Source organism: Ornithorhynchus anatinus, chromosome 2 (genome assembly GCF_004115215.2).
Source record: "Ornithorhynchus anatinus isolate Pmale09 chromosome 2, mOrnAna1.pri.v4, whole genome shotgun sequence".
NCBI classification, from domain to species: Eukaryota; Metazoa; Chordata; class Mammalia; order Monotremata; family Ornithorhynchidae; genus Ornithorhynchus; species Ornithorhynchus anatinus.
This window is the reverse complement of record NC_041729.1, coordinates 139,187,911-139,210,209: the sequence shown is the minus strand read 5'-3', so window position 1 is coordinate 139,210,209 and position 22,299 is coordinate 139,187,911. Positions and strand designations below refer to the sequence as shown.

Below are 22,299 nucleotides of genomic sequence, written 5' to 3'. Positions count from 1 at the left end.
ACTTAAATAAATTATTTAATTTATTTAATGCCTCCCCCATTAGACTGGAAGCTCTTTGAGGGAAGGGTTCATGACTACAAACTCTACTGTACCGTATTCTCCCACGCATTTAATACAGTGCTGTGCACACAGTAAGAGCTCAATTAAATGCCACTGATTGATTGAAAGGCAAGAAAGAGATTAGAATTAGATCAGATAGCGAGGCAAATGTTTCCATATTTTAGATGAGAATGATGTTAACCAGAACTTGTAAAAGTGCATCTTTGCTTCCATGTCTTGCTGCTTAATTAGATTCAGCAAGGTGAAGGTATTATCCAGACAAACTGTCTTCATTCAATCAATGGTTTTTATTGAGCATTTACTACGTGCCGAGCATTGTACTGAGCACTTGGGAGTGTACAGTACAACAGAATCAGGAGACCTGTTCTCTGCCCATAATGAGCAGAGAAGCTGTGTGGCCTAGTGACAGGAGCACGGGTTTAGGAGTCAGGACGTGGGTTCTAATCTTGGCTCCACCACTTGTCTGCTGTGTGACCTTGGGCAAGTCACTTAGCTTCTCTGTGCCTCAGTTACCTCATCAGTAAAATGGAGATTAATTTTTAGCCCCATGCGGATTAACCTGATTACCTTGTATCTACCCCAGCTCTTAGAACAGTGCTTGGCACATAGTAAGTGCTTAATAAATACTATCATCATTATTATTGTTCTTATTAGAAAAAGAGCTCAGCCTACAGTCAACAATTCCTTAACTCCCTGGGAAATTCATTCATTCATTCAATAGTATTTGTTGAGCACTTACTATATGCAGAGCACTGTACTGAGTGCTTGGAATGTACAAATCAGCAACAGATAGAGACAACCCTTGCCCACTGATGGACTTACAGTCTAATCAGGGGAGACAGACAGACAAAAACAATAGCAATAAATAGAATCAAGGTGATGTACATCTCATTAACAAAATAAATAGGGTAATAAAAAATATATACAATTGAGCGGACGAGCACAGTGCTGAGGGGAGGGGAAGGAAGAGGGGGAGGAGCAGAGGGAAAGGGGGGGGAAAAGGGGGTTTAGCTGAGGGAAGGTGAAGGGGGGGTAGAGGGGCAGCAGAGGGAGCAGAGGGAAAAGGGAAGCTCGGTCTGGGAAGGCCTCTTGGAGGAGGTGAGCTCTAAGTAGGGCTTTGAAGAGGGGAAGAGAATTAGTTTGGCGGAGGTGAGGAGGGAGGGCATTCCAGGACAGGGGGAGGACGTGGCCCAGGGGTCGACGGCGGGATAGGCAAGAATGGGGGATGGTGAGGAGGTGGGCGACAGAGGAGTGGAGTGTGTGGGGTCGGCAGTAGAAAGAGAGAAGGGAGGAGAGGTAGGAGGGGGCAAGGTGATGAAGAGCCTTGAAACCTAGAGTGAGAAATGACATATGGCCCATCCTCAAAGTCTGAATTCTTAGGATTCTGGACTTCTCCCTGTTCTGTGTCCAGCCTTGAAGGCAGGGATCATGTCTAATAACTCCATAGAGTATATTCTACCAAGCACTTAATACAGTGGTCTATACATAGTGAACACTCAATAAGTATAACCAATTGATTGCCCTTTCATTTTATAGACTATGCCACATTGGCCCTTCTTCCATCCCCAGGGCCTCCTCTGTCATCTGGGCATTATGGGCCATGGGATAAGTTTCATCAACTATGCTGCCCTGTGAGCTACCAGATATCTTCCTTCATGACACTGCAAGCCCTGATCCAAAGGATTCTCCATATCACTGCACCAACTCAGCTCAAACCTCAAGGTGCTTCTGATAATCTCTGCTGTTTAGACATAAACATCTGGCCACAGGGCAGGTAGTTCTTTCCAATTCACTCTCATCTCCAGTAGCAATAATAATAATAATATTTGTTGAGTGCTGACTGTATGCACTGGGGTAGATAATAATAATAATAATAATGTTGGTATTTGTTAAACGCTTACTATGTGCCAAGCACTGTTCTAAGCGCTGGGGTAGACATAGGGGAATCAGGTTGTCCCACGTGGGGCTCACAGTCTTAATCCCTATTTTACAGATGAGGGAACTGAGGCACAGAGAAGTTAAGTGACTTGCCCACAGTCACACAGCTGACAAGTGGCAGAGCCGGGATTCAAACTCATGAGCCCTGACTCCAAAGCCCGTGCCCTTTCCACTGAGCCACGCTGCTCCTCACTGGGGTAGATACAAGATAATCAGATGGGATCCAGTCCCTGTCCCACATGGGGCTCACAGACTTAGGTGGAGGGATTTAATTTCCATATTACAGTAGAATTAGTAGTGTTTAATAAGCTCTTTCTGTGGGCAGACCTCTCTACTAATCACCAGGAAAGAGTACACAGCTAGGAATAAGAAATTGATCCTGCACCTTGAGGGACTTGCAACCTAAGAATATAGGTTGAGGAAAGGACTGGAGGCAGATATAATGGTAGCAATGAAACAAAACACTGAAACAGCATAAGGGATGAGGATAAATTTACAATTCATAAAATCAAAACACAAGTCAATAGGGAGCTTTGGTCAGAGGAGCAGAATTTCAGTCTCCTCAGGATTCAGAGTAGTACTTATAGTAGTTGTAGGAACAATATTTACTGAGTTGCCAGTGGTTTCAAAGCACCGGACTAAGCACTAAGAAAGTACACCACACACCTGATGTAATGTTCCCTGTTTATGACTTCAGGGGAGACAGACAGAAAGTGTAAGAGCAGAGATACCTTCTTGTGGGTTAAGAATACAGTTAAAAAACTGATTTCCCTTTGGAAAAAAAAGTTTCCACTTTCCCTCCTCCCCTCCCAGTCAGTCAATCAATCATATTTATTGAGTGCTTACTGTGTTTGGAGCACTGTACTAAATGTTTAGGAGAGTACAGTATAACAGAGTTTGTAGACACAACCTCATGACCTGTCCAGCAGCACAGCTAAGGCCTCGGGGTCCAAGGTTGAGTCCTCCTTGCTTAGGAGCTGGTACAGAAGAGGAAACTGAGGCATAGAGAAGCTAAGTGACCAAGGTCACACAACAGGCAAATGGCAGAGCCACTTAGAACCCAGGTCTCCTGGATCCCAGTCCTGTGCTTTTTCCACTAAGCCGCCCCACTGATCCAACACCTATTCTGATCAGGGAAATCTCCCCAGCCCCAATTTTTTCTCCCTTCAGCCATACTATATCTCCCCAGCCCAGATAGTCATCCTTTCTCCCTGGCTTCTTTTGGTAAATCCTTACACACTCAGGTCAAGAACTCTTCAGGAACCAACTGAAAAATAATCTGGACATAGCTTGATGCAGGTTGATCAGTGTGACAAAATCAAGATATTCAAATAATAATTATAATTTTGGTATTTGGTACTGTTCTTCTGGGTCTCAGAGCCTAAGGGGGAAGGAAAACTAATATCGAACCGCCAGGCTAGAGATGAAGAAATTGGGGCTCAGAGACAGTAAGTGATTTCCCCAATGTCACATGGAAGATTCTCCTAGTCCTGTGCTTTATCCACTAGGCCACATAGCTTCTCTGCATCAGAGCTTGGAAGGAGAGGGGAATTTCAACACATAAAAGATAATGGGAAACTTTCCTTGATTCTATCATACAGAACATGATTTACTGTGGCTGGTTGTTCTACGTTTCACTTCCTTCTCTGCTCTTTACCATGAGGAAGTTGTGCAAGGACAGGACATGGAAGGAAAAATTTCCCAAAAAGAATATGGGGCTTTCCAAGGTTTCTGAGGATCATAAAGGATCATTCCAAGATAATAATAATCATCAAAATAATTAACAATAAGAATAGTGATATTTGTTAAGTGTTTATTATGAATTAAGCACCATACTAAATTCTGGGGTAGAAACAATATAATCCCTATACAATCCCTATCCCACATGGGGCTTACAGTCTAAAGGGGATGTAGAACAGGTTTTTAATCCCCATTTTACAGATGAAGACACTGAGACACAGAAGTTAAGAGACTTGCCAAAGGTCACTCAGCAGGCAAATAGGGTCACCCAGGAGGGAAACAGCATGGTCAATTGGAAAAAGCAGTGGCCTAGAAGTCTCTTATCTGCTGTGTGACCTTGGGCAACTCACTTTACTTATCTGTACCTCATATACCTCATCTGTAAAATGGGGATTAAGACTGTGAGCCCCATGTGGGACAAGGACTGTGTCCAACCTGATTACCTTGTATTTATCCCAGTACTTAGAATAGTGCTTGGCAAGTAGTAAGTGCTTTACAAGTACCATAATTATTAATTATCATCATGAGAGAATAATCAGGGAAGGCCCCCACTGGAGGAGATGTGAATGGAAAGGGAGTTCCAGACAGAAAGAGGAGTATGAGCAAGTCATCAGCAAAAGTAGCCAGGGAGACAAGCACGAGGCACAGTGGCTAGGTTGGCTCACCAAAAGCTCAACTAACTGAACACAACTGGGTAAACTTCAAATGAACAAAACACAACTTAATTGTTTCAGTCCTCCACAGAAGTAGGAGAATAGCAAAGATATTTAATGAGCACCCATTGGTGGTATTTCTTAATAATAATAATAATGTTGGTATTTGTTAAGCGCTTACTCATGACCTCTGACTCCAAAGCCCGTGCTCTTTCCACTGAGCCACGCTGCTTCTCTATCACTTTCTTGAGCACTTACAGTGTACATAGCACTGTACTAAGCAGTTGGCTTATAGAAAGAGCATGGGCTTCGGAGTCAGAGGACCTGGGTTCTAATCCCACCTATGCCACTTGTCTGCCATGTGACCTTGGGCAAGTCACTTCATTTCTCTGTGCCTCGGTTACCTTATCTGTAAAATGGGGATTTAAAGTGTGAGCCCCACTTGGGACAACCTGATTTGCCTGCACCTTCCTCAGTGCTTAGAACATTGCTTAGCAAATAGTAAGTGCTTAACAAATACCATCATTATTATTATTACAATACAATAGAGTTGGCAGGCACCATCCCTGCCCTCAAAAGACCTTACAATCTAGTGAATTACCGTGGGCAAGGAACATGTCTACCAACTCTGTTGTACTGTACTCTCCCAGGTGCTTACTCGAGAGAGTATGGGAAAGTACAAAAGAAACTTGAGCTTTGTTCTCCTCCTGGAATTTACATTCTAATGGGGAAGAAAGATGTAAAATTATTACATATAGGGTGATAATAATAATAATAATGCTGGTATTTGTTAAGCGCTTACTATGTTTAGAGCACCGTTCTAAGCGCTGGGGTAGATACAGGGTAATCAGATTGTCCCACATGAGGCTCACAGTTAATCCCCATTTTACAGATGAGGTAACTGAGGCACAGAGAAGTTAAGTGACCTTGCCCACAGTCACACAGCTGTCTAGTGGCAGAGCCGGGCGTCGAACTCATGACCTCTGACTCCGAAGCCCACGCTCTTTCCACTGAGCCACGCTGCTTCCCCTAATGATTTGAATAAATAAGTTAAATAAGTTAGAAATGCTAGCCACTTACACAATAAAGGCTCAGAAAATACTGTTGATGATAATGGCTATCTTAGTTCATATTTAGCCTTAGTCCCAGTTCATCTGGATAACTGGCTTTTGGATGTAATACTCCATCCACCTACTCACTCACCCTTCCATCCAACCATCGTGATTGTCCACTTACCAGAGGGCCAAGCAGTGGCAGAGGGTAGGGTACTCGTAGAGCTGAAATCACTGGTCCCAAATTTCATCCATGTGTGTATGTGTGTATGAGGAAGGAAGGGAGCATGAGCGTGTGTGTGTTTGTGCACATTCCTGGGTGCAAGTTTGGCATGGGAATACCCTGCCCCCTTCTCCCTGTCATATAGGGGTGCTGGAGATGGACATTTAAAGAGCAAGCTTCTGGAGTCCTGTGGGACACCCACATTTAGCAATCTCCTGAGACAACAGTGCCAAAGCACTGGGGATTCTGGGATAAGCAGAAAATAGATGGAGAAAATCTCAAGGCTGAAGCCTCTGAATGGAGCAGAGAGAAGTAGGAACATTGCCAGCACTCTGTCCCATTCCCCAGGGCTTATGCTGAGCAGTGGCAGAAGGCGTGGTAGGGCATTACCAGAGCAGGATGATGCTTCATATCCCATGCTCTGCCTTCTGGAAGCAAGGCTTCTGGGTATACAAGGCACTCACACACACCACCAAGAAACTAAATGTATTTTTGTTACCACTACAATTACAGAATCGGTAAATCCAGGTTTGATGGAGGTCCGATTAGGTGTAAAGCACTGTACTGAGTGCCAACTCTTTAAAGAACATGTTTAGTTCAGTGCTATGCACATAATTGGCACTCAGTAAACCCCACTGATTCAATAAATGGCATCAACCAATGGTATTTATTCACTCAATTGTATTTATTGAGCACTTACTGTGTGCAGAACAAAGTATAAGCATTTGGGAAAATACAGTGCAACAGAGTTGGTAGACAAGGGTTCCTGCCCACAAGGAATTTACAGCCACCCATGCACCCACAGGTGAGCTTTGCCAAGTCATGCCTACCTTTTTCCTTTTTTTTTTTTTTTAATAGTACTGGTTAAGCGCTTACTGTGAGTCACGGTTTGGTGGAGCCACAGGGTGAGGTGGCAGAGGTCCTCCTTAGGCGGCTTGGCCTTTTATACCCAGTACCCCCTTGCTTCACTCTCACCAGAGTACCATCTCACCCTGGATCCTGTCATCCTGCTATGTCTATGTCAGAGAAGCAGCATGGCTGGGTGGAAAGAGCTCGGGCTTGGGAGTCAGAGGTCATGGGTTCAAATCCCTACTCTGCCACTTGTCAGCTGTGTGACTATGGGCAAGTCACTTAACTTCTCTGTGCCTCAGTTACTTCATCTGTAAAATGGTGATTAAGACTGTGAGCCTCAAGTGGGACAACCTGATTACCCTGTATCTACCCCAGCGCTTAGAACAGTGCTCTGCACATAGAAGGTGCTTAACAAATACCAACATTATTATTATTATTATTGTATCTCCTTCCCCAAAATGAGAAGCAGCAAGGTTTAGTGGAAAGAGCCCAGGCCTGGGAGTCATAAGACATGGTTTCTAATTTCATTCAATCATATTTGTTGAGCACTTACTGTGTGCAGAGCACTGTACTAAGCACTTGGAAAGTACAATTCGGGCAACAGAGACAATCCCACTCAACAACAGGCTCACAGACTAGAATGGGGAGACAGACAACAAAACAAGTAGACAGCATCAATAACATCAAAATAGAGAAATAGAATTATAGATATATGCACATCATTAATATAATAAATAGAATAATAAATATTTACAAATATACACAAGTGCTGTGGGACGGGGAAAGGAGTAGAGCGGGGGAGGGAGTAGAGGTGATTGGGAGGGGAGGAGGAGCAGAAGAAAAGGAGGGCTCCATTTGGGAAGGCCTCCTGGAGGAGGTGAGCTCTCATTAGGGCTTTGAAAGAAGGAAGAGAGGTAGTTTGGCGGATGTGAAGAGGGAGGTTATTCCAGACCAGAGGTAGGACGTGGGCTGGGCGTCGACGACATCCAGGCCCATTGAAGAGATTAGCAGCGGCAGAGAAGCCGAGCGTGTGGGCTGGGCTGCTGAAAGAGAGAAGGGAGGTGAGGTAAGAAGGGGCAAGGTGATGGAGAGCTTTAAAACCAGTAGTGAGGAGTTTTTGCTTCATGTGAAGGTTGATAGACAACCACCGGAGATTTTTGAAGAGGGGTATGACACGCCCAGAGCGTTTCTGTAGAAAGATAATCCTGGCAGCAGAGTCAAGTATAGACTGAAGCGGGGAGAGGCAGGACGTTGGGAGATCAGAAAGGATGCTGATGCAGTAATCCAGTTGGGATATGATGATATATATTGTTTTTATGAGATGTTCTTCCCCTTGACGCTGTTTATTGCCATTGTTCTTGTCTGTCCATCTCCCCCGATTAGACTGTAAGCCCGTCAAACGGCAGGGACTGTCTCTATCTGTTGCCAACTTGTTCATCTCAAGCGCTTAGTACAGTGCTCTGCACATAGTAAGCGCTCAATAAATACTATTGAATGAATAAATACTATTGAATGAATGATGAGAGTGTACCAACAAGGTAGCGGTTTGGGTGGAGAGGAAAGGGCAGATCTTGGCGAAGTTGTGAATGTGAGACAGGCAAGTTTTGGTGATGGCAGGTTGGGTTCTAATCCCAGCTCTGCCAACTGCTTGCTGTGTGACCTTGAGCAAATCACTTAATTTCTCTGAGTCTCAGTTTCCTCAACTGTCAAATGGGGATTAAATATTTGTTCTTCTTCCCACTTAGGCTGTGAGCCCCATGTGGAACAGGGACTTCGTCTGACCTAATTAACATGCACCTACCCCAGAATTTAGAACAGTGTTTGACACATAACAAGTGCTTAGCAAACACCATAAAAAATATAAAAGGACAAGGGCTCTGGAATAGGTCTCAGGGCACTCCCAAGGTCTGGAACTCTGAGGCTCAGCTGAGCACCATTATTATCATCATAATTACCAGTGGTACTTATTGAATGCTTACCATGTGCAGAGCACTGTACTAAGTACTTGAGAGAATATAACAGAGTTGGTGGACATGTTCCCTGCCCACAACAAGTTTTCAGTCTAGAGGAAGCTTTCAGTCTAGATCCCAGCAAGCACCAGCACATTGAACCTAGGGCTTGTGAGAAGCAGCGTGGCTTAGTAATAATGTTGGTATTTGTTAAGCGCTTACTATGTGCCGAGCACTGTTCTAAGCGCTGGGGTAGACATAGGGGAATCAGGTTGTCCCACGTGGGGGCTCACAGTCTTAATCCCCATTTTACAGATGAGGGAACTGAGGCATGGAGAAATTAAGTGACTTGCCCACAGTCACACAGCCGACAAGTGGCAGAGCTGGGATTCGAACTCATGAGCCCTGACTCCAAAGCCCGTGCTCTTTCCACTGAGCCACGGGATAGACAGAACACAAACCTGGGAATCAGAAGGAGCTGGATTCTAATCCCACCTCTGACTTGTATCTGCTGTGTGACCTTGGGCAAGTCGCTTAACTTATCTGGGCCTCAGTTACCTCGTCTGTTAAATGGGGATTAAGAATGTGAGCCCCATGTGGGACAAGGGCTATGTCCAACGTGATTAACTTGTATCTACTCTTGTGCTTAGAATAGTGCTTGGCCCATAGTAACTGCTTGACAAGTACTATTATTATTATTAATAAGTCCTTGATCTGGTGCTTTGTCAGCTCTTGATCTGGCATTTCCATGGAGTCCTCTGGTCCCAGCAGTGGCAGGAAGATCTTGATTTGGAGATATACATGGTAACTAATTGTGGGTGGTTTTAGCAAGCTGTTAAGGTGGTCTACTGCAGACTGAGGTTAAACAGCTAATGGAGATTATGCTGTTGATTGATTGAGGCTTGAGGGAGAACAGGCAGAGGAGGAAAGTCAGATGTCAGAAGATTTTGAAGTTCTGCCTGGATTCCACTCCATATCTGAAATTTATGCTTTCACTTATTCTATTGATCATCCGCAACCAGAACCTTTATGGCCGAACCTGTTGGTGTTGGAATTTTTATGTGAACAGTATACCTTGGAGGAGAGCATCTCACTCAGAAATAGTGTCCAAACTAGATCCAGGCTGTAGGAAGATCATCCCTCTTCTCCTCAAAAGGGAACTCCAGGCACTCAGCATACTCCCATTCCTGACTTCTGACTGGTTTGGTATAGAGGTGCAAGATGTGGATTCTTTACCTTGTTTTCACCCCATGGATCCCTCACTGACTACCACTGTCGTTTCTGGGCTGTGCCCCCTCTGCCCAAGGTACTTACCTGGTGGTTTCTATTTAGTTGCCATTGTTTTTACGAGATGTTCTTCCCCTTGACTCTATTTATTGCCATTGTTCTTGTCTGTCCGTCTCCCCCGATTAGACTGTAAGCCCGTCAAACGGCAGGGACTGTCTCTATCTGTTGCCGACTTGTTCATTCCAAGCGCTTAGTACAGTGCTCTGCACATAGTAAGCGCTCAATAAAAACTATTGAATGAATGAATGAATGAGTGATGAGATTCTTTCACCAAGAAAGTTTGGCCAAACTAGTCTCATACAGACTGGTCGGGGTGAAGTCGACACTAGAGTACTGGGTCAGTCGCGTGGGTCAATGAAGGCGGCTCCTGGTGTTGGGATCTGGAGGAGCCCGGGATTGGAGAGGTCTTTCCTCATTGGAGGTGGCGTTTGGCCAGGAGGCCTTTGCGCCATCAGACATTTGTGCAATCAAACCTTTAAATCTGCCCTGAGAAGTAGAAGTTGACTGAAGCTGTAACAACCCCTGAAATGACTGCCCGGCCTTTCCATGTCCTGTCCAGGCCCTTCTCTGGGTCTCCTGTGTGTCTAGTTGTGCAAAGGATAACTATGTATTTTGCTTCTTTGCAGTGTTTTTTGGGGAGGGAGGGGGGTTGGGTTTTTGGTTCTTTTGGGGGTTTTGGCAAAAATTTAGAAGATAGCCTCCAAATATTGACTAAACAAATCTGGGAACCTGCTCAAAGATGGCTCGATAATAAATATAAACATGGTATTTTTTTAATGGTATTTGTTAAGGCAGTGTTCTCAGGGTTGGGGCAGACACAAGGTAATCAGGTTGGACACAGTCCATGTCCCACATGGGGCTCACAGTCTTAATTCCCATTTTACAGGTGAGGTAACTGAGACCCAGAGAAGTTAAGTAACTTGCCCAAGGTTACACAGCAGACAAGTGGCAGAGCTGGGATTAGAGCCCACGACCTTCTGACCCCCAGGCCTGTGGTCTATTCCCTAGGCCATTTTACGTAGTTAACTACGTGTTAAGCACTGTCCTAAGCTCTAGGGTAGATACAATTTAATCAGGTTGGACCTAGTCTTCATCACCATGAGGTCACCATGGTCTCTGCTATTGCTGAGTCTCAAAGGTATTCTGCTCTGTGACCAGAGGTAGCTCCTGATTCCCCCCCCCCCCCCCCCCACCAGATGTCATGCAACACAAGCCAATGGGCCCAGGGGACATAGAGCAGGAGAGTAAGGATGGATGCAGACCAAACTATTTCTTTGTTATCTGTCTACCCCATTTATACTGTGAGCCCGTTATTGGGCAGGGATTGTCTCTATCTGTTGCCAAATTGTATACTTCAAGCGCTTAGTACAGTGTTCAGCACACAGTAAGCACTCAATAAATACTATTGAAGGAATGAATGAATGCAGACCATCACCACTAATGCAAAAACAACTCAAGGGCAAATCCTGCTGGTGCTAGTTGGATTTCCATTTCTCCTCCTAACTACTGGAGTCTAAGCTACGTTCGCATGAGTTGCAAGGGGTCTGAAAAAATGCCCATCTGAATTTTTATGTGAACAGTACGCACATATCACAACATTGCTAAAATCTGTCCTTTCCTTTCCATCCAAACCGCTACCCCGTTAGTACAATCACTCATCCTATCCGGCCTAGATTACTGCATCAGGCTCCTTTCTGACTTCCCAACCTCCTGTCTCTCCCCACTCCAGGACATACTCCACTGCCAGATTATCTGTCTACAGAAACATTCAGGGCATGTCATTCCCCTCCTCAAAAATCTCGAGTGGTTGCCTATCCACCTCTGTATCAAACAAAGACTCCTCACTCTTGGCTTCAAAGCTTGCCATCACCTTGCCCCCTCCTACTTTACCTCTCTTCTCTCTTTCTACAATCCAGCCCGCACACTTTACTCCTCTGGTGCAAACTTCTCACTGTGCCTTCATCTCGCTTGTCTCACCACTGACCCCTGGCCCACATCCTGCCTCTGGCCTGGAAGCCCTCTCTTCTCAAACCCGCCAGGCATTTACTCTCCCCGACCCTTCAAAGCTTTCATCTTCTCCAAGAGGTCTTCCCAGACTAAGCCCCACTTTTCCTCATCTCTCACACCCTTCTGCATCACCCTGCTTGCTTCCTTTGCTTTCTCCCCCTCCCTGTCTCTACAGCACTTATGTATATATCTGTAATTTTATTTATTTATATTGATGCCTGTTTACTTGCATTGATGTCTATCTCCCTGCCCCCTAGACTGTGAGCTCATTGTGGGCCGGTATTGTCTCTCTTTATTGCTGTATTACACTTACCCAGTTGATTAGTATACTGCTCTGCACAAAGTAAGTAATCAATAAATATGAATGAATGAATGAATATATACAAGAGAGATAATAATAATAAGAACTGAGGTATTTGTTAAGCTCTTACTATGTGCCAGGCACTGGGTTAAGCGCTGGGTGGATACAAGCAAATCGGGTTGGACATAGTCCCTTGTCCCACCATGGGAACCCAGTCTCAATCTCCATTTTACAGATGAGGTAATTGAGGCATAGAGAAGCCAAGTGACTTGCCCAACGTCACATATCAGTCAAGTGGCAAAGCTGGGATTATTCATTCAATCATATTTATGGAGCGCTTACTGTTTGCAGAGCACTGTACTAAGCGCTTGGGAAAGTACAATACAGCAATGAAGAGAGAAAATCCCTGGCCAGAATGAGCTCACAGTCTAGAGGAAAACTTGGTTGGATGTCATGTAGCAGGTTGCAGTGCCTTAACCAATATGTGTTGTAGGGCCTCTTCCATCCTTCTCATGGGGAGTGTTAGCGTTCTTTCCTTTCATACAGTCCATTAGAAGCCATGACCTTCTGACTCCCAGGCCAATGCTCTGGGGTTGTCTTTGGAAAACACCCTGTAACGTCCCAATAGAGTCAATTAAGGAAAGGGTGGTGGGGGTTCATGACAGCTTTACCGACGTAATAAACCACAATATTCACCATCACAGTAAGAAAATATTTATTAACATAGATAAGAACATCAACAGATCCTGCTTCTGAGAAGCCGTCAACCTAGGGGCAATGAGCTCTCTGACATTATTTAAGGCCTCGACCCAGGGGCATTGAGACTTTCTTACTGCGGGATGATTAGTCCCAAATCAATATTCGGTCCGACTAAGGGTTCAAGACCGGCACGGACATCCCCGGCCAAAAAGTCTTCTTCTGCCTGGTCTGTCTTGGCTGTCCTTTCGGGTAACAGTGAGAAGCAGTGACAGGCATTTTCCACAGCTTTTTATTCTATATTTGTTGACCATTACATCGAGCTTCTTCTGCCTAATTATCCTAATCTATCAATTACAGTTATTTTATGTTCCGTAATTAGAAGGGGTCTCTCCTGGGGCCTCTGTGGGTGGATCTTTGCATGGAACCTCTCAATCTGGCTGGTTGGGATGACAGGAAGTGATATGCCGAAGGACATTAACAAGTTGTCAATGTAAGGTGCAAACTGCACTCTTCACACTCATGCTCATGTATGCAGTCTAACCTTTCAAACTGAAGGATGGCTACCAAAAGGTAGCTGACTCAAACACCAGTTAAAGGGGATTTGAAGCTAGCATTTTATTTTGAAATTTGACTTGAGTGACTTCGAAAGTATTTGTTTGCACAGGCAGGTGGGGAATGGGAGAAAGACACCATCCCCTATGTGCAAACGGGGAAGCTAAAGGAAACTAAGGGAAGCAGTGTGGCTCAGTGGAAAGAGCACGGGCTTGGGATTCAGAGGTCATGGGTTCTAATCCCAGCTCTGCCACTTGTCAGCTGTGTGACTTTGGGCGAGTCACTTCACTTCTCTATGCCTCATTTACCTCATCTGTAAAATGGGATGAAGACTGTGAGCCCCATGTGGGACAACCTGATCACCTTGTATCCCCCCCAGTACTTAGAATGGTACTTTGCACATAGTAAGTGCTTAACAAATGCCATAATTATTATTATTATTATTAAAGGCCAAGGTGAAGGGTGAGCTCACTGTGGGCAGGATTGTCTCTATTTGTTGCTGAATTGTATTTTCCAAGTGCTTAGTACAGTGCTCTGCAAACAGTAAGTGCTCAATAAATAGGATTAAATGAATGAATCACCAAGGATCCAGAGAATTAGAGGAGAGTCAGGTTTTCTGCTTTTCAGGTTAAGCTAAAAGCGGTGCGTGTGTGAGGGGGAGGGGGAGAATGGTAAAGGGAGCCCTCTTCTCTGTTCCTCTTTACCTACGTGTGAGTTGAAAAACCAGACAAGAAATCACATCAAGCCATTTTTTTTTCAGCCACCCCAAAGGCCTGTTATGGAAATTTTTAGGGAAGTTTCTCTTGCATCTCCAGATCATCTGCCTGTCTCAAGACAGGGTTCTTGGCCCCCGTGGGAGATAGTCCTACTTGGCGCAACAAAGTGAAGTTACACAGACCCAGAAGAGACAGGCATGGCCAGTCTCTAGGTTTACCCAAAAAGCACTCACCAGGAGAAAGGCCCAGATATGAGCAAGTCTTGAGGTTCACCCTAAAGGAATCACCAAGAGAAAGAGCCTCTTTATTGTTAGTGGGTGCTTTTTAAAGGTTACAACTCTAGGGTGAACTTCAATCATTTTCTGGGATTAGTGATTGGCAGGTTGCCATGGAGCCAATGGAGACTTCAGGAAGTCCCACCTGCAGGTTCTCATTATCCTAAAGGAAGGCAGAATTTCTTATTTACATCTAATTATCAACACTCCCTCGACTGTAAAGTTCGAGTTCCGTTCAAGGTAACTCGTTCTACGCATGAGCTGGGACATAAGCAACCCAGGGCTCAGGGATTGGCTGATGCCCATTTGGATACCTCTGGGTTTACCGAATCTTTACCGCATACTGGTTCAACATCTTATAGTGCAGTATATAGGGCTCAGGGATTGGCTGAGGCTCGCTCAAATACCTCTGAGTTTACCGAACCCCGATTCATCATCTTATAGTGTGGGTGAGCAAATCAGGGCTCAGGGGTTGGCTGAGGCTTGCTCGGATACTTCTGAGTTTAGTGAATCTTTATTGAATTCCAGTTCAGCATCTTACTGTGTTGCGTGCAAGTTTTAAATTTCTCAGCAGATTTACGTGCCCCTTCTGTTTGCGGATTAGACATAAGGGCAGCAGTGACTAGTGTGGAGGATGCCAGTACAAATCCTTTTTGAAATGCTATTGCCCAGAAACCCTATAAGTATATCTCACAGCTACTAACCACCCTACACATACAAAAAGCCACAATGCTGGACATCCCAAAGGCTGCAACCCTTTGAAAATCAAAATCACAACAACCAATACACATACTATCCATTTGATTTCCTTCAAAATATCTTTCAGTGTTTGCCCAATTTTCCTTACAGGTTCTGGCAGGAATCTCTCTATCCTTAGCAATGCTTCCCTTAGAAATTTCTGTAAGTTATTTTTGGCAGCTCTGATTTTATTTGAAAATCGGCCCCTGACTTGTTTCAGGAAGGTTGCCACAGCTTCCTCCAATTTGATCTCTAGCTCCCTCTGAAGCTCTTGCCCTGCCTCTATCCCTTGCAGAGAAGCTGTAAATCTCTTCAGAAGGGTAGCACACTCCCTTCGGACATCTCTCTCCAACCTGGGAAGATCCACATTGAACCAGCCAAGAGAAGACACCTGTGTTGAAGAGACCAGAGTGTGTCATAGAGGTAACACCCAGCCAGCTCGTTAGATCCCGCTAAGCTCCCTTGGCTGTTGAGACAGTGCCAAGTAGTATGGGCTTCTAGGGGCACAATTCTCCATTCATCCCAGGATCCGTTTCTAGCTGGACAGAGATGGTGATGATGGATAGTGCAGGATCAGAGGGAATAGGACATGATGAGGAACATTGTGAGGAGGAGCAAAAGTGAAACTGCATTCCATCATGCTGTCATCTCACATTACATTTCACTTGTCAATACTTATACACCTCCAGGCACACCCCTCAGGCACCCCACCCCCCGGCTCTCTCCCCACCCAACACACACATTTTTATCCAGGTAAACTGTTCCCTAACTCCAGGGCTAAGGAGAAGAGAAAAGGGGCAGTGGAGTCAAAGGTTTGGGGTTGGGGAGAAGAATGGAGTTTGAGCTTTTCTTTGAGAAAAAGTTAGAGAACTGTTTTCTGGGATGAAATGGCTGAAGAAGAGTCTTCAGGCCTGGATTTTTCTCAGGGCAATCACTGGACATTAAAGCAGCAGAAGCTCACCCAGGTCCAGTAACTGGAAGTCAGTCAGACCAGGGTTCTTGGACACTTGTTGAAGTGCTCACATGCCTTTTTTCCACCTTCCCTCCACCTTGGACTTCGGGCCACGGAATTTCATCCTGGTTTTGAAGGCATTTAATACATGGGCACAAACCTTTTCATCAAGAAATGCCTGAAACTTCTTTAGGATTCTGTCCATCTCTAGCTCCTTCTTTAATCTCTCGATAACTCTTCTCATCTGTATCAGGGCAACAGAGACCAGTGAATCTCGGATTCTGATGGTAACGTGGGGGCCTGAGGGTGAGAAACTGGAGAGGCAGGCAAATTCTGGGACACTCTGCAGCCTGATCTACACCAACCACACCAGGCCGCTCTAGCAGAATCTTTAGATTCGAACAGATTCAACTCCCTCCTCTAGCTCTCTTCCAACCCTTTAATATAACCCTTCATTGACTTTCTTGGGGGAAATTCTTCCCTCTTTCTCACCCCTCTCTCTCCCTCACTTCTAAATCAGAATTCCACCTCCTTCTCTGCACCTTCAAACCACACCCCTTCTTCAGGTTCCTGGGAGTCTTCATTCAATTAATCAATCAATCCACGCTATTATTAAGTGCTTACTTTATGCAGATCTCTGTGCTGAACACTTGGGAGAGTATAATACAACAGAGTTAATAGTCACATTTCCTGCCCACAATGAACTTACAGTCTAGAGGGGGAGACAGACATTAATGTAAATAAATAATTTAAAATATAGAATTTATAGAGATAAATATTAGTGCCTTGGGGTTAAGGGTAGAGTTAATATCAAACGCCCAAAGTTGCAGGTGAAAGTGCAGAGATGATAGAGAAAGGAGAAGGAGATGTTGAGAGGACAACTTCATCAGGGAAGACCTCTTGGAGGAGATGTGACTTTAATAAGGCATCAGAGGTGGGGAGCAAGGTGGCCTGACATATATGGAGAGGGAGGGTGACCCAGGTCAGAAGGAAGATGTGGGAAGAGAGTCAACAACAAGATAGATGAAATTGGGGAACAGTAAGCAAGCTGGCACTAGAGGAGGGAAGTGTGTGGGCTAAGCTGTTGTAGATCGGTGGGGAAAGATAATATATTAATACTTCTGGTATTTGTTAAACACTTACTATGTGTCAAGCACTGTTCTAAGCACTGGGGTAGATACAAGGCAATCAGGTGGTCCCATGTGGGACTCCCAGTCTTAATCCCCATTTTACAGATGAGGTAACTGAGGCACAGAGAAGTGAAGTGGTTTGCCTAAGGTCACACAGCACACAAGTGGCAGAACTGGGATTAGAACCCACATCCTCTGACTCCCAAGCCTGGGTTTGTTCCACTAAGCCCTCCTGGTAGTGTTTTACAGCCAATGGTAAAGAGTTTCCGTTTGATGCGGAGGTGGATGGGCAACCATTGGAGCCTCTGGAGGAGTGGGGAGACATGGACAGAACATTGTTTTACAAAAATGATCCACATAGCAGAATGAAGTATGGACTGGAGTGGGGAGCGACAGAAGGCTGGGAGATCAGTGGGGAAGCAGATGTAGAAGTCAAGGTGGGATACGATAAGTGCTTGGATCAGTATAGTAGCAGTTTAGATGGAGACGAAAGGGCAGATTTTAGCAGTGTTGTAAAGGTTGAAGTGACAGGATTTGGTGACCGATTGAATATGTCGGTTGAATGAAAGAGATGAGTCGAGAACACTCCCTTATTCTCATCCTCGTTCCCTTTTTCCAATCACCCTTCTCTCTTCTGATTTTTTTAAGGACCTGTCTGGTGGCTACCCTGGAAGACAGCAATCACACTGGGCTTCCAAATGTTCTGTGGTGCATGCCTTTGTTGGAGAAAGAGTGCTGGACTAGGTCAGTGTTCATTCATTCACTCATTTGTATTTATTGAGGGCTTACTGGTACCGTAGAACCAAAGGGCAACTCTACTACTAGATTAAATGGTTCATGAGTGTGATTCAGGTTGAAATGCTTATGATCTTATTTTACTTATGTTCCCTCCAAGTCTTCTCTTCCAAATCCCTCAGCCCCTCTAGTCTGGAATGAATGTGCCCATAGTGTCCTCAATATAGGAAATGGTCCTCACTGCGACTACTTATGACTTCCATTGACTTCCCTGTATTCAAATGCTAATGTCTGTCTTTTACAATCCCTTCCTCTGTCTCTCCACTTGGCTTGTTTGGCTTGTGAGAATGATGTGGTAGGTTGAGAAGACTTCTGAGAGGGGAAATGCGAAATTAAAAACCTCTCAGTAGTGATGTACCATTTAATAAAGAGGGAGTGAAAGAAGAGGGTACAGATAGGTAAAATGTAGATGGGGCAAGAAGAAGGAAGAGGAAAGTGATGGACAATTAGGGGCTTGGCAAGTAAGGCCCAATGTGCCTCAGCCAGCTAGCTCTCATCTACTCTTTCCTTGCAAGGAAATGAGAAGCAGAGAAACCTATTGGAAAAAGCATGGGCCCAGGAGTCAGAAGACCTGGGTTCTAATCCCTGCTTCGCCACTTGTCTGCAGTGTGACCTTAAGCAAGTCACTTAACCCCTCTGTGCCCAGTTACCTCATCTGTAAAATGGGGATTAAGACTGTGAGCTTCATGTGGGACAGGGACTCTGTCCTACCCGATTTTCTTGTACCTACCCCAGGAGGTACTACAGTGCATAGCACATAGCAAGAGCTTCACAAATACCAAAAAAGCAAACAAAAATGGGGCTGAGAGTAGATCTCCTCATTTAACAAAGCTTATGTTCTTGTTACCCTTTGTTGTGGTTGGACAGGAATGAGAGAAACTGAGGCTCATTTCCCTAACCCCATCAGTAGGAGACCTACAATGAAGTGCCACTAGAGTTTGAGGGAAGACTGGAGCTTAGTGTGCAGGAGAAAGGAGCAGGGCTCAGAGAGTTTCTCTTGAATTTAGAGAGGGGCTGGAGCACTGGAAACTGACAGTAATAATTATGGCATTTGTTAAACACTTACTATGTATCAAGCTCTGTTCTAAGTTCTGGGTGTTGGTCAGGTCGAACACTGTCCCTGTTCCACATGGGGCTCACAGTCTAAGTAGGAGGGAGAATAGGTATTGAATCCCCATTTTACAGTCGAGGAAATTGAGGCAGTTAAGTGACTTTCCCAAAGTCACCCAGGCAAAAGGCAGGGTCAGGATTATAACCCAGGTCCTCAGACTCCCAGGCCCGGGCTTAATTTTGTCACTTCTCTCTTTGCTGGGTTCCTTTTTGGCAGGAAGACTTGAGAGGTGGGAAGTTTTAAGAAAAGAAATCCTTTGTGTAGCTATGCCTCTTTACTGGCTCCGGTCTCTGATGGCCGCTGGCACTTCCAGTACCTTTCACAGACCATTTCAGCACTCCCTTTGCCACACATCTTGTCTGCCCTAAGAGATAAGGCTCTGGCCAAAGCTGCTGGGGCTAGACAGATCCTGGAGTTGAGCTCCGCTAAGGTCCAGCACAAACAAAGCCTTGAGGATTTATTAATTTACTAGATACGTGTGTCACAGGACAGGTTTGGCGTATCCTCAAATATGAGGAGGAGATGGTCAGCAGGGAGAGTGTTAGAGGACCAATGAGGTAATAATAATAATTATTATGGTATTTGTTCATTCATTCAATTGTATTTATTGAATGCTTATTGTGTGCAGAGCACTGTGCTAAGCACTTGGCAAGTACAATTTTGCAACAAATAGAGGCAATCCCTACCCAACAATGGGCTCACAGTCTAGGAGACCGGCTCACAGGGCTTTCTATATGCCAGGAACTGGACTAAGTGCTGGATGGTATGGCATGATTTCCAGGTAGAATGCAATGTGCCAGAAATAGACTTGGGAGTCATTTCAATACAGAGGACTATATTAAGCGCTTACTATGTGCAAGGCACTATTCTAAGCACTGGGGGGATACAAGGTGATTAGGTTGCCCCATGTGGGGCTCAAAGTCTTAATCCCCATTTTACAGATGAGGGAACTGAGACCCAGAGAATGATGTGACTTGTCCAAAGTCACACAGCTGACATGCAGCGGAGATGGGATTAATAATAATGTTGGTATTTGTTAAGCGCTTACTATGTGCAGAGCACTGTTCTAAGTGCTGGGGTAGATACAGGGTAATCAGGTTGTCCCACGTGAGGCTCACAGTCTTAATCCACATTTTACAGTCTTAATCCACAGATGAGATAACTGAGGCACAGAGAAGTGAAGTGACTTGCCCACAGTCACACAGCTGACAAGTGGCAGAGCCTGGATTTGAACTCATGACCCCTGACTCCCAAGCCCATGCTCTTTCCACTGAGCCACGCTGTCACGACTTCTGACTCCCAAGCCCGTGCCCTTCTCACTGAGCCACGCTGCTTCTCACAGATATATCTGCCACGCTGTCATGACTTCTGACTCCCAAGCCCGTGCTCTTTCCATTGAGCCATGCTGCTTCTTACAGATATATCTGTGAGCCCCTTGAACCAATGTTGATCAAGCAAAGTAGGGTGCCCAGGACGGACCCTGGCTGAGGTGCAGGGGAGGGGAGAGAACATTCGCTCTGAGTAGCTGAAAGGGCACAGATGTTTAAGGAGCAATCAGAGTGGCAGGAGGCATATGAAGAGTGACAATGTCACATGGTAGGTATGTGGTGGAGCTGGAATTAGAACCTAGTTCCTCTGACTCCCAGGCTACGGCTTTCCATTAGTCCATACTGCTTCCCAGAATTGTCAAAATGGGCATGGGCCAACCGAAGGTTTCCAAGAACCATTAAGGTTCATGGGAAAGAGTCACTTAGTAATGAAAATTCCATCTGACAATAGTCAAGCATTGACCCAGAGATTGATCCTAAAGTGATGAAATTTAGGTTGGTGCTTGGACTTAGTCCTGTAGCTTTCAGCTATACAAGGAATGGAGACTGAGTGGTGAGTTGGGGGAAGTCACCCAAGGCTAGGGGCCAGTCATTCTTTCATTCTCAGCTATTGCCAAAGTGGAGAGAGAAAAATAAATTACCTCTACTGGAGATCCAAGGAGACATTCTCTTTTATTAAGGTCTTCTGCCACCCTCTAGGAAAGAATAGGAAGTAACAAGAAGATTAATCAATGTCTACTATGTCTGCCATCTCTTTCATTAAGTTTTATTTCAGGTCACACAGATGGTCCATTTGATAGGGAAAAAACACATGTTTGGGCAAACCTTAAAATTCACTTAAGGTAAAATGCCCACTTTGTTATTATTATCATTATGGCTTTATTAAGCTCTGGCTATTTGTCAAGTGGTGTTCTAACCACTGGGGTAGACACAACTTAATGAGGTTAGAAAGAGTCCCTGACCCACATTGATCTCACAGTCTAAATAGGAGGGAGAACAGGGATTAAATTCTTATTTTACAGTTGAGAAAATTGAGGTGCAGAGATGCTAAGAGACTTACCTAAGGTCACATAACAGCTAATTGGCAGAACTGAGATTTGAACTGAAGTTCTCTGATGCCCAGGCCCATGCTCTTTCCACTGTGCAGCATGCTTCTCATTTATTAAAATGTTACTTTCTCAAAGATGCCAATACCATTACCAGCTTCAAAAACAGAAGCCCTGCACTAACTACAGTCATCTGCAACAACTACCAAGCCACCTTACTACTACGTTACTGAAAAGATCCCAGCCAAAGTCCTTTTGGACTGTAAAGTCCTCTAGTCTGTGAATTTGCTGTGGTCAGTAGTGGATAGAGTATGGACCTGGGAGTCAGAAGGTCACAGGTTCTAATCTTGGCTCTGCCACATTTCTACCGTGTGACCTTGGGTAAGTCACTTCACTTCTCCATGCCTTATTTACCTCATCTGTAAAAAGGGGATTAAGATTGTGAGCCCCACGTGGGACAGGGACTGTGTCCAACCCGATTTGCATGTATTCACCATAGCACTTAGTACAGTGCCTGGCATAGTAAGCGCTTAACAAATACCGTAATAATAATTATTACTATATGTCTGTTATATGTCATAGCGTACCCTCCTCCAAGTGCTTAGTGTAATGCTCTGCACACAGTAAATGCTCAACAGATATGATTGATTGATTGACTGATTGGCTACTGTGACTTGTCCTTATCTCTCCCACTGCTGATCTCTTGATCACACCCTCCCTTCTGCCTGTAACTTACTCCCCTTGCTCTCTCCATCTCAAAACCCTTCTGAAATCACATTTCCTCCAGGTAGGCCTTCCTGATTTACTTTTCATTTCCTCACCTTATTTCCCCCTACTGTCACTTCAGTATATCCAAGTGATCTAAGCGCTTGGAGACTCAGACCCTCCCACACTT

At 44.9% G+C, this 22,299-nt stretch overlaps 1 protein-coding gene and 1 pseudogene across 5 annotated transcripts in view; both read right to left on the bottom strand.

The window, feature by feature from the left end:
* Nucleotides 1-12,494: 12,494 nt before the first annotated feature.
* LOC114809489 lies at nucleotides 12,495-12,611 on the bottom strand (annotated as a pseudogene).
* A 1,232-nt stretch (nucleotides 12,612-13,843) lies between these two features.
* LOC103169427 (RING finger protein 112-like) overlaps nucleotides 13,844-22,299 on the bottom strand; it is a 45,829-nt gene continuing 37,373 nt past the window's right edge. For 3 of the 5 annotated variants that reach the window (XR_003757013.1, XR_005659791.1, XR_005659790.1), the window contains 3 exons: nucleotides 21,000-21,053; nucleotides 16,155-16,238; nucleotides 13,844-15,433 (listed from right to left, as the gene is read on the bottom strand). Coding sequence is in view for 2 of the 5 variants with exons in the window: in XM_029058679.1 (XP_028914512.1) it covers nucleotides 21,034-21,053 (20 nt within the window). In the remaining 3 variants the exon portion in view is untranslated. Of the gene's footprint in view, nucleotides 15,434-15,747; nucleotides 16,239-20,999; nucleotides 21,054-22,299 lie in introns of those variants that run through there. The other 2 variants (XM_029058679.1, XM_029058676.1) reach the window with 2 other exon arrangements.